General features: G+C 43.8%; 1 protein-coding gene across 4 annotated transcripts in view; it reads left to right on the top strand.

Moving 5' to 3' along the window:
- The window catches only part of chd1 (chromodomain helicase DNA binding protein 1), a 299,232-nt gene that overhangs the window by 126,272 nt on the left and 155,615 nt on the right, over positions 1-17,345 (top strand). For all 4 annotated transcript variants that reach the window (XM_072516362.1, XM_072516363.1, XM_072516361.1 and 1 more), the window contains one exon: positions 15,295-15,417. In XM_072516362.1, coding sequence (XP_072372463.1) covers positions 15,295-15,417 — 123 coding nt within the window. The remainder of the gene's footprint in view (positions 1-15,294; positions 15,418-17,345) is intronic.

Genomic DNA, 17,345 nt, shown 5'->3' with positions numbered 1-17,345 from the left:
TAATTTAATCACATAATTATCCACATTAACAACAAAGAAATGACATTACAGTTAATAGTTACAACAGTTCTTAAGTAAAAGAAGAAATCTTAACTTCCTAAATCTGTCACTATATTTCAATTAAGCAAACCAATTATATTAAATACTATTCATTAATAAAGTTAACAATGAGGGTTTTACTTGTTTTTCTCTGTGCAGAATCTTTGGAGAGAGAATAATTTTCCATCAGCTAGCTATCTGTAAACAAGTAAATGGTTCTCAAGATCTGTCCGCAGAATACTTCATCTGCAAATAAGTGATTACCTCACTTTTATGACCCCTTAATCATCGCTCTAGTAGTCACACTGTAGGCATCTTAATCAGGTTTTTAATAACGTTACTGCAATAAAATATGACAATTTCTTGCATTCATAGTAACATGTAGTCAAACAAGCTAATGGAGGGATGGTCTTTATCTCAAGCTGCCTAGAATACAAGGGGAAGAAACTTATTCTTCAGTTGTACAGATCTTATTCAGTTGGAGCATTTGGACAGTGCACCATAAGAAAGATATATCGGCCTTGGAAGGAAGTATAGTGCAAATTCATCACAATGATACCGAGGCTTAAAAGGTTAAATTATAAGGACAGGTTACATAAATTCACCTTGGATTCCTTTGTGTTTAGAAGGTTGAGGATAATCTAACTGACATACTTAAAAGGATGAAGGAATTGATAAATTAGATACAGAGCAGCTATTGCCTCTTGCAGTGGGATCCAGAAGTAGTGAGCAAGGCCATTTTGGAGTGGAATCCGGAATCACTTGCCATACACAGTAGTGGAACTCTGAAACTGGCTTCCTAAAATATTGTCGGTGCCATGTCAATTGAGTGTTGTGATCGAACATGTCATACTTAAACGTGCATTTTCAGATAATTTCAAGGGGCAGCATGCAAACATGCAATGTCCCAGCATCCAATATATTTTTACTTCGTAATGGATTGAAGGGTTATGGAGAACTGGCAGGAAAAGTGGAGTTGAGCCTGAGATGAGATCAGCCATGATCGCATTGAATTACAGAGCAGGCTCGAGGGGCCGAATTGCCTACTCCTGCTCCTAGTTCTTATTCGGAAAAGGAGGGGACCAAGAGGTGGAGAGTTTTAGTGTAGGAACTCTGAAGCTCAAGGCCTAAACAGCTGAACGCGTAGAAGTCATTGATGGGCCTGGTAAAGTTGGACGCGCTCTAGAGCGCAGAATTAGAGGAGTGCAGAGATCTTAGAGGGTTGAATGGTGGGAAGGATGGAACAATACTGTACTCGTCCAGTACCATAACCAATCAAAAGTTGGTTGCAGGTTGCGGAATGGAATTTCTGAAAGTTGGTAATTTGTGCAATAGTGCACATGCTACACTGTTGACAACCAGTGCCCTCTGAAATGACCTAAGATGCCACTTGGCTATAATACTGTACATTGGAACAAAGTTTTAAAAATTCAATTAACTTGTTGACCAGTTATTTTATTACCAAATTACCAAATACCCTTATTACCAAAAAGCAATAGATTGGCAATGGTGTGAAAACTTAAATTTCAATATGCACACTAATCCAATTTGCACATGTATTGTTGACCGGGACTCTAGCTTTAGTCGATTGATTGACACAGCACATGATTTTGAATCAAATCACTTCTTGATTGAACACAATATAAAATCCCAATGTTCATCACTACTACAAGAGAGGTTCCATCATACATTGTTTCAAAAGCACATAAATGATTTTACCTTCTTTTGCTACCTCTACAAGTTCACAAGCCTAGATTAAACTGTTAATACTTATCTGACTACTTTTTAAAATATTTAGTGTACCCAATTATTTTTTTCCAATTAAGGGGCAAATTAACGTGGCCAAACCACCTAACCTGCACATCTTTGGGTTATGGGGTGAAACCGATGCAGGCACGGGGGAGAATGTACAAATTCCACATGGACAGTGACCCAGGGTCGACATCAAACCTGGGTCCTCAGCGTCGTAGGCAGCAGTGCTAACCACTGCACCACCGTGCCGCCCTGTATACTTATCTAACTTCTAGTAGTGGACTTGTGGAGGACGTCAGTACCCCATCGCACTGGCCAGACACAAGCGGGGATCGGTCTTCAAGCTGGAGGCTTGAGGTTACTTCCTTCTGCGATGACATTTTGCTGATGACATTTCTTTGTCTCTCCTTTTTATTCAATTCTCACTGGCACTGATCTCCAAGCTTCCAGTCATGTACTCACAGAACAGCACTAATCAATCACTGTTTTTTCTGGTCACAAATGGTCAAAGGGCCGTCACTCACTCAGGAGTCATATTTCTTCTCAGGAGCGCCACACAAAAGTCTGTGTTTAATCACTGTCTGTCCAAGGAATAGCAACAGCCATTGTCCCATCAGCTCCTGTGCTCACTCCTTAGTTGCACATCCTGTTTTTCACTGCAGAGCCCCACTCTTTATGCTGCTCATGCGGATACAGAGTTAGCCTTTTAAACCATCAGGCTTTGATTGTGCCTTTATGAATACCCATCAGGCTGTAATGTCTCTTTTAATTTGGCCATATTTCCAAGAGGACTTCGGGCAAGGACTACAGTATCATCGGTACTTCACTACCGACTAAACACTTAGGCCAACAACATCACCTGAAAGACAAAAGTAGTTCAACGCAAAGTTTCATTGCAAACTCATGGAACTGGGGATGGGTAATAAATGTAGCCTTGCTAATATGACCTACATCTTGAGATTTAAAGAAAAATAATTGCACATGGGGATGTGGCTGTTGCTGGCATGACCAGCATTTATTATCAGTCCTTAATTACCTTGAGATGGTGGTGGTGGGAATTTTATCAAAAATAGAAAGCCTGATCCTTTTCCATTAAAGTGTTTTAAAGTAAATTATCACTGCTACATATTCAAAATAATTTTGTTTCAAGTTAAAAGTGTTGCTGTTTATGTATTTTTATACATAATGACAGGACACGAGGAAACTGAGGAACAGCGGGACCTTGGGGTGCTTGCCCACAGATTCCTGAAGGCGGCAGAACAGGATAATAGGGTAGTTGAGACATACGGGACACCTGCCGTTACAAGTTGTGGCATGGAATGGTTGTGGGGTGGCACAATACCACAGTAGTTAGCACTGTTGCTTCACAGTGCCAGGGTCCTAGGTTCGATTCCTGCCTGGGTCACTGTCTGTACGGAGTCCACACGTTCTCCCTGTGTCTCTGTGGGTTTCCTCCGGGTGCTCTGGTTTCCTCCCACAAGTCCCGAGAGACGTGCTTATTCGGTAATTTAGACATTCTGAATTCTCCCTCTGTATACTCGAGGAGGCACCGGAGTGTGGCGACTAAGAGATTTTCACAGTAACTTCATTGCAGTGTTAATGTAAGCCTACTTGTGACAATAATAAAGATTATTATTATTATGATGATTATAGAACAGGGATGTTATGTTGGAGTTGTACAAAACTTTGGTTAGGTCACAGCTGGAGTACTGTGTGCAGTTTTGGTTGCCTCACTTTCGGAAGGATGATGTGGAGATGTCGGCGGTGGATTGGGGTGGGCGCAGTATGACGTCTTACAACAGGTTAAAGTCTAGCAGGTTTATTTGGAATCACTAGTTTTCGGAGCACAGCTCCTTTACCAAGTGAGTGAAGAGATAGGTTACACAAACACACATATAAAGACAAAGATGCAAGATGATACTTTGAATGCGAGTCTTTGCAGGCAATTAAGTCTTTACAAATCCAAACGGTGCGACTGGAGAGAGGGATAATCACAGCCTTCAACACATCATCGATGAAGACAAACATCTTGCCAAGGCCATCCCCACACTCCTACTACTTGCCTTCAAACAACTGCGCAACCTCAAACAGACCATTGTTTGCAGCAAACTACCCAGCTTTCAGGCGAAAAGTGACCATGACACCACAACCCTGCCATGACAACCTCTGCAAGACGTGCCAGATCATCGACATAGATACCACCATTACACGTGAGAACAGAACCCACCAGGTACGCGGTACATACTCGTGTGACTCGGCCAACGTTGTCTACCTCATGATGCAGGAAAGGATGCCCCAAGGCGTGGTACTTTGACAAGACCATGCAGACGCTGTGACCATCACCAGGCAGGATGTTCCCTTCCATTCGGGGAACGCTTCAGCAGTCGAGGACATTTGGCCTCTGATCTTCGGGTAAGTGTTCTCCAAGGCGGCCTTCAGGACGCACGGCAGTGCAGAATTGCCGAGCAGAAACTGATAGCCAAGTACCGCACGCATGAGTACGGCCTCGAACTGGGATCTTGGATTTGTGTGTTACTACATTTAGGCCTGGGCATGCGAAATCCTACTAACTGCCTGGCTTGAGACAATTCACACCTCTTTAACCTATGATTATCCCTCTCTCCAGTTGCACCATCTGGACCTGTAAAGACTTAATTACCTGCAAAGGCTTGCATTCAAAGTATCATCTTGCATCATTGGCTTTGTCTTTATAATCTGTATTTGTGTAACCTATCTCTTCACTCACCTGATGAAGGAGCTACACTCCGAAAGCTAGTGATTCCAAATTAACCTCTAGGAAGGATGTGATTGCACTGGAGAGGGTGCAGAGGAAATTCACCAGGATGTTGCCTGGGATGGAGCAATTTGAGCTGTGCAGTGAGGCTGGATTAGCTCAGGTTGTTGTCTTTCGAGCAAAGATAGCTGAGGAGGACCTGATTGAGGTGTATGATTGAGAGGTATGGACAGGGTGGATAGAAGCAGTTGTTCCCCTTAGTTGAAGGGTCAGTAACAAGGGTGCATAATTTTAAGGTGAGGGGCCGGAGGTTTAGAGGGGATTTGAGGAAAGACTTTTATCGCCCAGAGGGTAGTGGGAGTCTGGAATGCACTGCCTGGGAGGGTAGTAGAGGCATGAATCCTCATAACCTTAAATGTTATGACAAGTGCTGGAAAGTGGGATTAGTGTAGACTTAATGTAGTTTTGTTGGTGCAGACTTGAGTAAAAGGACTTCATCTGTATTGTATGACTCCATAATTTTTCAGAAAAAGAATAAATGCATTTTATCTAGCAAGAATAATTTGTGCGATCTAAAGGCTTTTTTTAAAAATCCCCTAATTTCTGTAGTCTCCACAAGTAGGAAATTGCAATTATATGGTAGAAGAATCTCCCTTTGGAAATATGCACTGTTGTCATACCTACTCTTCTTTATTCAACTTGGTTCTGGACTACAATGGCAGATGGCTATGAGAACCAATAGGAGTTAATCTATCTACTTTGGATCAGAGATGGTACTAATTTTGCCTCTTGGTGAAAAGCCATTCTAGGGACTTAATGTGAGATGTTAAACCAAGAATCCCTTGGTTACTTTATTGCCACATTTGATGCAGTCGCATTGTGTTCAGGGATAGTTCTGGCTCTGACAATGCTCAAAAACAGAATCAAACAGTTCCAGCTGCTAAACCTGTCCATTGACATCATTCTTATGAAATATAGTGTTGGGAAAATTTGTAAAAGGCACATGGAAAGAAGATACTTTCAGATCGCAGTTGTGCCCCATCTGGATGAGTCATATTTTATGAAGGCTTAAGCCAGGACGGTTTGAATTGTTAGTGTGCTGTTATGTCTCCCACATTCAGCATAAAATGTTAGTAAATTGATGATGTGAGCAGTTGATCAAAGCCGACCTGAGGGCTTAGGTGCCCTCTCGTTCACTAAGCTGTAGTTTTTGGACTTAGGACAAGGAATTAATTTGGTTCTGTCCTGCCTCAATATCGGTCACAACTGGCATGAGAATTAATCTGGGCACTTGATCTTCAATGGGTGGTGCATCTTAAACATTTAGTTAATATTTGTAACTGTTGATCATTAAGAAAGGAAGGAAATTGGTATGTGTGACATTGCAGTGAAGATGCCAAGGAACATAAACATTCAGGTTATCTCTGATAACCTTTTGAAATACCTCTAAATTCTGCCCTGATGCAGGCACAACTTTAAATGAGTTCCTATAAAATAAATTGAAATTCTCTGTTACTACTTCTGTGTATGCATTATCTAAAAATAATGAGCATTTGTGTACAGTAGGGTCATTAATGTCAAGGCGCTTCACATGAGCGTTATCAAGCAATCTTTGACATAGAGTTGCATAAGGAGGTATAAGAGCAGATAACTAAAGGATTGGTTAGAGATAGGTTTTAAGGAGAGTTTTAAAAGAAAAGAGAGGGGAAGCGGTTTATGGAGGTAATTTTAGAGGTTAAGGCTTCTGCAGGTGAAGGCAAGGCGTAAAGGATAAATTTAGAGGAGCTCAATATCTCGGGTTACAGCGATTGAGAGGGCAAGGCCATGATTGAAAACAAGGATAAGAATTTTAAAATTGAAGCTTTGCTCAACTGAGAGCCAATGTAGATCAGTGAGCACAGGAGTGCTGAATGAAAGGCAGGGTTATAACCCCAAGATAATTCTGCTAATGTGGTTACAGATTCCAAGACTTTGGTTTATTCAATAGGCCATTGCACTCTGAAGCAAGTTTAACAAGTGTGAGAGTATATCTTCTATGGTTTCTTCTCCCACCATTTTTGGTTTACTTTTTCCGTGTGGAAATGATCATCTTCATTTGTCCGGAGCAGGTAGTTCCAAGCTTGAATATTTGACCTGATAGCACAGCACTATAATGTCCCTGCCCGTAACAGCTCAAGGATCTTGCAGGTGTCCCAGGTGTGATACTTTACTCATTGTTTTTCCTTTTCCCTGATGTAAGATTACGCTGCAGCCTTCAGCTACGGATTTTCAGAATAGGGCTTCATAGAATTTACAGTGCAGAAGGAGGCCTTTAGGCCCATCGAGTCTGCACTGGCACTTGGAAAGAGCACCCTACTTAAGCCCACGTCTCCACCCTATCCCAGTAACCCCACCTAATCATTTGGACATTAAGGGGCAATTTAGCATGGCCAATCCACCTAACCTGCACATATTTGGACTGTGGGAGGAAACCGGAGCACCCAGAGGAAACCCCTGCAGGCACAGGGATAAAGTACAAACTCCACACAGTCACCTGAGGCTGGAATTGAACCCAGGTCCCGGGAGCTGTGAGGCAGCAGTGCTAACCACTGTGTCACCCCAACTTGTGGGATAAAGCTCAAAGCTCCATCCACCACTTCATAACAAAGAACAAAGAAATGTACAGCACAGGAACAGGCCCTTCGGCCCTCCAAGCCCGTGCCGACCATGCTGCCCGACTAAACTACAATCTTCTACACTTCCTGGGTCCGTATCCCTCTATTTCCATCCTACTCATGTATTTGTCAAGATGCCCCTTAAATGTCACTATCGTCCCTGCTTCCACCACCTCCTGCGGTAGCGAGTTCCAGGCACCCACTACCCTCTGTGTAAAAAAAACTTGCCTTGTACATCTACTCTAAACCTTGCCCCTCTCACCTTAAACCTATTTCCCCTAGTAATTGACTCCTCTACCCTGGGCAAAAGCCTCTGACTATCCACTCTGTCTATGCCCCTCATAATTTTGTAGACCTCTATCAGGTCGCCCCTCAACCTCCGTCGTTCCAGTGAGAACAAACCGAGTTTATTCAACCGCTCCTCATAGCTAATGCCCTCCATACCAGGCAACATTCTGGTAAATCTCTTCTGCACCCTCTCTAAAGCCTCCACATCCTTCTGGTAGTGTGGCGACCAGAATTGAACACTATACTCCAAGTGTGGCCTAACTAAGGTTCTATACAGCTGCAACATGACTTGTCGATTCTTATACTCAATGCCCCGGCCAATGAAGGCAAGCATGCCGTATGCCTTCTTGACTACCTTCTCCACCTGTGTTGCCCCTTTCAGTGACCTGTGGACCTGTACACCTAGATCTTTCTGACTTTCAATACTCTTGAGGGTTCTACCATTCACTGTATATTCCCTACCTGCATTAGACCTTCCAAAATGCATTACCTCACATTTGTCCGGACTAAACTCCATCTGCCATCTCTCCGTCCATGTCTCCAAACAATCTAAATCCTGCTGTATCCTCTGACAGTCCTCATCGCTATCCGCAATTCCACTAACCTTTGTGTCGTCTGCAAACTTACTAATCAGACCAGTTACATTTTCCTCCAAATCATTTATATACACTACAAACAGCAAAGGTCCCAGCACTGATCCCTGCAGAACACCACTGGTCACAGCCCTCCAATTAGAAAAGCATCCTTCCATTGCTACTCTCTGCCTTCTATGACCTAGCCAGTTCTGTATCCACCTTGCCAGCTCACCCCTGATCCCGTGTGACTTCACCTTTTGTACTAGTCTACCATGAGGGACCTTGTCAAAGGCCTTACTGAAGTCCATATAAACAACATCCACTGGCCTACCTGCATCAATCATCTTTGTGACCTCCTCGAAAAACTCTATCAAGTTAGTGAGACACTACCTCCCCTTCACAAAACCATGCTGCCTCTCATTAATACATCCATTTGCTTCCAAATGGGAGTAGATCCTGTCTCGAAGAATTCTCTCCAGTAATTTCCCTACCACTGAAGTAAGGCTCACCGGCCTGTAGTTCCCTGGATTATCCTTGCTACCCTTCTTAAACAGAGGAACAACATTGGCTATTCTCCAGTCCTCCGGGACATCACCTGAAGACAGTGAGGATCCAAAGATTTCTGTCAAGGCCTCAGCAATTTCCTCTCCAGCCTCCTTCAGCATTCTGGGGTAGATCCCATCAGGCCCTGGGGACTTATCTACCTTAATATTTTTTAAGACGCCCAACACCTCGTCTTTTTGGATCTCAATATGACCCAGGCCATCTACACCCTTCTCCAGACTCAACATCGACCAATTCCTTCTCTTTGGTGAATACTGATGCAAAGTATTCATTTAGTACCTCGCCCATTTCCTCTGGCTCCACACATAGATTCCCTTGCCTATCCTTCAGTGGGCCAACCCTTTCCCTGGCTACCCTCTTGCTTTTTATGTTCGTGTAAAAAGCCTTGGGATTTTCCTTAACCCTATTTGTCAATGACTTTTCGTGACCCCCTTCTAGCCCTCCTGACTCCTTGCTTAAGTTCCTTCCTACTTTCCTTATATTCCACGCAGGCTTCTTCTGTTCCCAGCCTTTTAGCCCTGACAAATGCCTCCTTTTTCTTTTTGACGAGGCCCACAATATCTCTCGTTATCCAAGGTTCCCGAAAATTGCCGTATTTATCCTTCTTCCTCACAGGAACATGCCGGTCGTGAATTCCTTTCAACTGACACTTGAAAGCCTCCCACATGTCAGATGTTGATTTGCCCTCAAACATCCGCCCCCAATCTAGGTTCTTCAGTTCCCGTCTAATATTGTTAGAATTAGCCTTCCCCCAATTTAGCACATTCACCCTAGGACCACTCTTATCCTTGTCCACCAGCACTTTAAAACTTACTGAATTGTGGTCACTGTTCCCGAAATGCTCCCCTACTGAAACTTCTACCACCTGGCCGGGCTCATTCCCCACTACCAGGTCCAGTACCGCCCCTTCCCTAGTTGGACTGTCTACATATTGTTTTAAGAAGCCCTCCTGGATGCTCCTTACAAACTCTGCCCAGTCTAAGCCCCTGGCACTAAGTGAGTCCCAGTCAATATTGGGGAAGTTGTAGACTCCCATCACCACAACCCTGTTGTTTTTACTCTTTTCCAAAATCTGTCTACCTATCTGCTCCTCTATCTCCCGCTGGCTGTTGGGAGGCCTGTAGTAAACCCCCAACATTGTGACTGCACCCTTCTTATTCCTGATCTCTACCCATATAGCCTCACTGCCCTCTGAGGTGTCCTCCCGTAGTACAGCTGTGATATCCTCCCTAACCAGTAGTGCAACTCCGCCACCCCTTTTACATCCCCCTCTATCCCACCTGAAACATCTAAATCCTGGAACCTTTAGCTGCCAATCCTGCCCTTCCCGCAACCAGGTCTCTGTAATGGCAACAACATCATAGTTCCAAGTACTAATCCAAGCTCTAAGTTCATCTGCCTTACCCGTAATACTTCTTGCATTAAAACATATGCACTTCAGGCCACCAGACCCGCTGTGTTCAGCAACTTCTCCCTGTCTGCTCTGCCTCAGAGCCACACTGTCCTTATTCCCTAGGTCTCCATCAATGCTCTCACCTTCTGACCTATTGCTCCCGTGCCCACCCCCCTGCCATACTAGTTTAAACCCTCCCGTGTGACACTAGCAAACCTTGCTGCCAGGATATTTATGCCTCTCCAGTTTAGATGTAACCCGTCCTTCTTATATAGGTCACACCTGCCCCGGAAGAGCTCCCAGTGGTCCAGATAACGGAAACCCTCCCTCCTACAGCTGTTTAGCCACATGTTTAGCTGCTCTATCTTCCCATTTCTAGCCTCACTTGAAAGCCTCCCACATGGGAGGTAACGGAGTAATCCCGAGATTACAACCCTGGAGGTCCTGTCTTTTAACTTTCTGCCTAGCTCCCTGAACTCCTGCTGCAGGACCTCATGCCCCTTCCTGCCTATGTCGTTTGTACCAATATGTACAACGGCCTCTGCCTGTTTGCCCTCCCCCTTCAGGATGCCCTCTATCCGTTCAGAGACATCCTGGACCCTGGCACTAGGGAGGCAACATACCATCCTGGAGTCTCTTTCACGTCCACAGAAGCGCCTATCTGTGCTCCTGACTATAGAGTCCCCTATTACTATTGCTCTTCTGCGCTTTGACCCTCCCTTCTGAACATCAGAGCCAGCTGTGGTGCCACTGCTCTGGCTGCTGCTGTTTTCCCCTGATAGGCTATCCCCCCCCGACAGTATCCAAAGGGGTATACCTGTTTGAGAGGGGGACAACCACAGGGGATTCCTCCACTGACTGCTTGCCCTTTCTGGTGGTCACCCATTTCTCTGCCTGCACCTTGGGTGTGACCACATTTATATAACTGCTATCTATGACGCTTTCCGCCACCTGCATGCTCCTAAGTGCATCCAATTGTTGCTGCTCCAACCGAACCATGCGGTCTGTGAGGAGCTCCAGTTGGGTGCACTTTCTGCAGGCAAAGCCATCCGGGACGCTGGAAGCCTCCCGGACCTGCCACATCTCACAGTCAGAGCACTGCACCCCTCTAACTGACATTGTGTCAATTAATTAGTAAATTAAAGTTAAAAGTTAAATTTTTTTTTAAAAGTTACTGTTAACTATCTGTTTCCTAGCACTAGATTTCTACTATAAATGTGAAAGCTAAATATAGTACTGTCCGATCTCTGGCTTAGATACCCATCTAAATTATAATTAAGTAATTATGTTTAATTAGTTACCAATGCTTAATTTTTTAAATTTAGTGTAGATTCCCAACCAGCCACTCAGGTCACAGCTTTTCTGGGATGTCATTTCAGTCTCTTCCCCCCCCCCCCCCCCCCCCCCCCCCCCACACGCAATTTGAAAAGGTGATAAAAGTAGAAATGAGTAAAAATCACTTACTTACCTTCTGAGGGTCTCAGATGTTCTCAGGTTCTCTCCCTGCTGATTAAAAGTTACAGGCCAGAAGAAAGAGAGAGAACAAAACAGTAGGGAAAAAGCACCTTCTCCCACTCTGCACCGAATTACCTCACTGTACCAAGTTTCAAATTCTCACTCTTTGTCTGTGTCTCACTCATTCAGGCTGTGTCTTTTTGACCTGCGCAACACTTACTAAGTGCGCTTTCTGTCTGTCTTTTATACAGACTTTAGGATGACTCACACTACTTAAACCTCAAAGAGAAGAATACAATGTGTACCTTTGTGCCCCTAAACAGGCCTCAGGTGACTGCCAGATAACTGTCTCTCAGCAATTAGGGTGGGGCATTTAAGTGATTAGCCACAAAGAATCATAGGCATCACTCTATTGTAGAGAGACAGTTGGTTATAGAGCTTGAGGGGCAAGACAAACAAGCAGGCCTCCGTGAATTACCACAACCAATACAGAGATTGAAGCTGCACACGCGACATAATTTTGTATCACACCGTAATTATCTAGCCAACTGAGCTAATTCATAGAATCCCTACAGTGCATAAGGAGGCCATTTGGCCCATCGAGTCTGCACTGACCCGTTGAATTGACATGGAGTTAATTGCATCAACACTTACTAACATATACTTCTTTGTGCTATTAAGAAATTGTCTGTTCTCTTATAAAATTTTGAATTAAAATTGCAAAATTTGGTTGTGCTGTGATTACGGAACATCAGGACTTCGAGAGTGGACAAGATAAAGCAAGAAAACAATTTAGGCATCGAAAATAATCTCAAGAGATTAGAAATTTAGGACAAAAGTTGCCGATACTATTAAGTGTCTATAATTGAATGCCAGAAATGCTAGGAGCAAAATACTGAAAATAATTGGAAGCAAATGTGGCAGAAGGGAGATCTGATGTCATAGGGATTATACAAATCTTGCTCATGCGATAAGATGAAAGTGAATTTAATAGCGATGTAGATTGCTAAACAGTGATTAAACAATAGATTGGATATACAGTTTTCTGGATGTGATATAGTTCGTGAAGGAAAAGATGTAGCAATATGATTGAAAAGATTAGGAAAGGCCAAAGGACGAATTAACAATTGGGTTCCATTACAAATCTGCTAAAATAGGTAAAGGAAGGCAATAGCATCTTGCATGCTGCGTTTAGCTGGGTGTGCCGCTAATAATATTGACATCAAACAATTGAGTATTAGCTGGAAATATGCAATGGAAGGGTGGCAATTGAATCTGAGCTGGCAAGTGTGGCACAAGACTGCTTCATGACAAGGGTATAGTACCAAATTTTGGGGTGCTGGAGCTCCAAGAAAGTGTGTTGGCCATGCTATTTCTAAATCTAGTATGTTGTTTTCCTATGTATTAATCATGTGTCCCCAAATGTTTTTTTAATTAAAGCGCTCTGTTGCGCTCCGGCAGCACTAACCCCTGCTGCTTGTCACAGCATGTCATGGACCCTCCCAAAGAGGGTTCCTATCTAGACTTGAAAGAAATCAGATGCCATCTATAATACGTATTTGAAAGTCAGTGAACCATTGATACAGTACAATCAAATATGAGACTATCTGACGATACGTGTCAGCAAGGGCTGGGGTGGAAATGCTTATTTTCAAGAAGGCAAATTTTGATGGAATTGGCGTTGAACTAAAAGAAACGAAGGGCACTTTCCTAAGCAAACTTTGAAGAAAGTTGGAAAATATTTTAAATTTGCCAAGATTTTTTTTTGGAGAATTGTAGAATGTACAGTGCAGAAGGAGGCCATTCGGCCCATTGAGTCTGCACCGGCCCTTGGAAAGAGCACCTTACCTAAGCTCACACCGTAACCCAGTAACCCCACCAGCAACGCATAATAACAGCAGTGTGTACCAACTACTAGATATGTTGCAAGAACTCACCTTCTAAACCTATGACCACTACCATCTAGAAGGATAAGGCATGTGGACACATGAGGACGCCACCACATTCCCCTCCATATCACCTACCATGCCGACTTGGAAATACATTGCCGTTCCTTCACTGTCACTGGGGCAACATCCTGGAACTCCTCGCTAACTGCATTTTGGGTGTACCTACATCACATGAACTGCAGCAGTTCAGGAATGCCGCTCACCATCACCACCTCAAGGGCAATTGGGGATGGACAATAAATGCTGGCCTAGCCAGTGATGTCCACATCCCATAAATTAATAAAAATATCATCCTTCGAAGGATCAAGACAATGTGAGCCTAATGTGTGACTGTTCATTCTCATACTGAAGTGCATGGTTGAAAGAAAGCAATAACAATGTTTTATAAATTTTAAATTTAAACCAGGTTTAGCCAGTGGCTAAAGAGAGAAATTAAAATAGACATCTGGAAGGGAGTTAAAATGTACCAGGGATGTTGGAAATAGATGATTAGAGAGAAATATACCAAACTGCTGAGCCCATAAATACAATAATAGAGGGGTAGTTAAATACATATATATATATTTTAAAATGGTTTCATTGAAGATGGGAATGGCTCAAATATCATGGTTAGATACAATAAATTCACTTGCACTTGTCAATAAATGTGATATAAATTAAGATCTCTGAGACTAACAATCAAACACAGTGGGCGGGATTCTCCGCTTGCCAGCAACGATTTCGTAATCGGCGATTGGGCGTAGAATCCCTTTTTGCAACCGAAGCGGAGGAGGCACCTGTTTCCAGATTCTCCACCCCCCCCCCCCCCCCCTCCCCCAAAACGGCGTACACCGCATGCTGTTGGGACGGCCTCAGGATGTTACCTGAAGGACGTTACCTGAATGCCCTCCCCGATACGCCGCCACCGATGGACCAAGTTTACGGCGGCGCGGTTCACTTGTGCTCTTCATCTTTCGTGAACCTCGCGTGCGGCTGCGGACGAGGTCCAGTGCCGCCACAGTTGAGGGGGAGCTGTGCTGCGGGTTGGGGGGGGGGGGGGTCCAGGGGTCACTATCTGGCAGGTCGGGTCTGCGCGCGGCTGGCGCCATGTTTTACGGCAGGTCGTCGCCATGCGCATGCGCGGCCAATGACCCGGTCATTCTCCATTTTTGCCGCCGGACCAGGAGTTTTACCCGGCACCACTGCTAGCCCCTCACCGGTCCTGGAATCAATGAGGTTAAATCAGCGCCGTAGGACGCCACATTTCCTACCCCGGTGTCGGCACTTAGCCGCAAAATTGGAAAATCCAGCCCAGTGTCTTTCGAACCTTTAAGATTTGATTTATAGAACTAGGCGAATGAATATCTGAACTGAACAGTTAGAGAACTGGTGTAGACTTGTACCAGTTTACTAAAAGTAAGTTGTCAAAATAAGCTGGAAAAAAAGGTCTCCCTTGCAGACTTATGCATGGTCCTTGTGAAATGGATGTGCATTCGCGATAATCCATTTCTATTGATGAAAATACTTTGGGGTGGAAAATTGTTTTTAAGTATGAATTTCACTTTTTTCAATAAAGTTTTTAGTATTAGAATGAAAAAATATAGAAGCACAATCTTCACATGCAAGCTCAATGTATTTTGGACCTTGGCAAGTTGAATATTGGTTTTCTTATTGTTCTTTGGATGTGGGAAACCTGAGAAGGTCGCATTAGTTGCCTATTTCTAGCCCTTTGAAGGTAGTAGTGAGCCTTGTCGAGCAAATGCTCGTTCTACTGGTGCTTCCATGATAAGTAGGCTGTTCTGAATATTGTGCAAGTGATAGTGAAGGAATAATGTGTTCAGATGCTGCTTAGCATTTCATATGCTATAGTATCATGAATATTGCCTCTTGTAATATAATTTCATTTCTCTAGTGAAGACTGGCACATGTCTGGTTCTGAGGAGGAGGAAGATGATCGAGAGAAAAGTACCTCAGGAGACAGCGAGTCTGACTACCAGCCCAACAACAAAGTAAAAAGCAGAAAACCCCAGAACAGGTAAAAGTTGAGTTAGTACCCCTGACCGATAATCAGCTGCTCCACCAGAGGCTCACTTAATAGCTTGATCATACAGTAGTTCTTTCACTGGTCTGTGCTATTAACTGATCTCTACTGAGACGATATTAAGGCTTGCTGAGTTATGGAAGACAGAAATTGGAAAGGTTTTTAATTCTTGTGCACTATCCTGTGTCTCTTGTTTTAAGTAAGCATGTGTGGATGTCAAGTGAGCACAAGACTTTCTTTGTCAAGAGAGAGAGAGAGTGCGTGTGTGTGTGATACATTTGTATTATGTATTTGTACATATATAAATATGTATTTATTTATATAAATACGGTAGCACAAGTGGATAGTACTGTAGCTTCACAGCGCCAGGGTCCCAGGTTCGATTCCCCGCTGGGTCACTGTCTGTGCGGAGTCTGCACGTTCTCCCGTGTCTGCGTGGGTTTCCTCCGGGTGCACCAGTTTCCTCCCAAAGATGTGCGGGTTAGGTGGATTGGCATGCTAAATTGCCCTTAGTGACCAAAAAAAGGTTAGGAGGGGTTAATGGGTTACGGGGATGGGATGGAAGTGAGGGCTTAAGTGAGTCGGTGCAAACTCGATGGGCCGAATGGCCACCTTCTGCACTGTACGTTCTATGTTCTATATGCTATTGATAGCAACAAAATGCTTTCTGGAATTTTGAGTGAAGAAATTCTCAGGGAAACTCTGGTAGGCAGATGGTATTGAAGAGCCGATAGTAGATCACAAATTAGTATCATATTGAGAGACTCCAATGTAATTTGTAAAGTTATTCATAAGCACGTAAGAAATTGGAGTAAAAGCAGGCATTTGGCCCTTCAAACCTGATCTGTCATTCAATCAATGGTGGCTGATCTTCTAATAATCTTTATTATTGTCACAAGTAGGCTTACATTAACATACATTAACACTATGATGAAGTTACTGTGAAAAGCCCCTAGTCACCACACTCCGGCGCCTGTTCGGGTACACGGAGAATTCAGAATGTCCAATTCATCTAACAAGCGCATCTTTCGGGATTTGTGGGAGGAAACCGGAGCACCGGGAAGAAACTCTCTCAGACACGGGGAGAATGTGCAGACTCCGCACAGACAGTGGCCCAGGCTGGGAATCTAATCCGGAACCCTGGCGCTGTGGAACAACAATGCTAACAACTGTGTTACCATGGGGCACTGTGTTACCGTGCTCCACTTTAACTCCACCTTCCCACACAGGTCAATATTTCTTAATTCCCTTAATTCTCTGTCTTAAATGGTCAACCCCTTATTCTGATTATGCCCCTATTTTCTAGGTTTCACTGCCCAGAGAAACATTTTCTCAGCATTTACCCTGTCAAACCCTTTTAAGAATATTCAATTTGATCACCTCTCATTTCTAAACTCCAGGGAATACAGGCTTAGTCTACTCAATCTCTCCTCATAGGACAATCCCCTCATCCAAGGAACCTGTCTAGTGAAGCTTTGTTGCACTCTCTGGCAAGTATATTTTTCCTTAGAAAAGGAGGCCAAAATTACGTGCAGTGCTCCAGGTGTGGCCTCACCAATGCCCTGTATAATTGTAGTAAGACGACTTTACTCTTGTGCTGCATAATCCCATTGTAGCAAAATATACCATCTCATTCGCCTTCCTAATTGCTTGCTGTGCCTGAAGGTTAACTTTGTGATTCACATGCAAAGACCTGGGGAGGCAGCGGCATAGTGGTAATCCAGATGCTCAGGGTAATGTTCTGGGGACCCGGGTTGGAATTCCACCATGGCAGACGGTGAAATTCAAATTTAATAAAAATCTGGAATTAAAAGTCTAAATGATTGTCAATTGTCGTAAAACGGCATCTGAGCTTACTAATGTCCTTTAGGGAAGGAAATCTGTCCTTACCTGGTCTGGCCTACATGTGAGTCCACACAGCA

The sequence above is a fragment of the Scyliorhinus torazame genome, chromosome 9 (genome assembly GCF_047496885.1).
Source record: "Scyliorhinus torazame isolate Kashiwa2021f chromosome 9, sScyTor2.1, whole genome shotgun sequence".
In the NCBI taxonomy this organism is placed as follows: Eukaryota; Metazoa; Chordata; class Chondrichthyes; order Carcharhiniformes; family Scyliorhinidae; genus Scyliorhinus; species Scyliorhinus torazame.
This window is presented reverse-complemented; position numbering and strand designations above follow the sequence as displayed.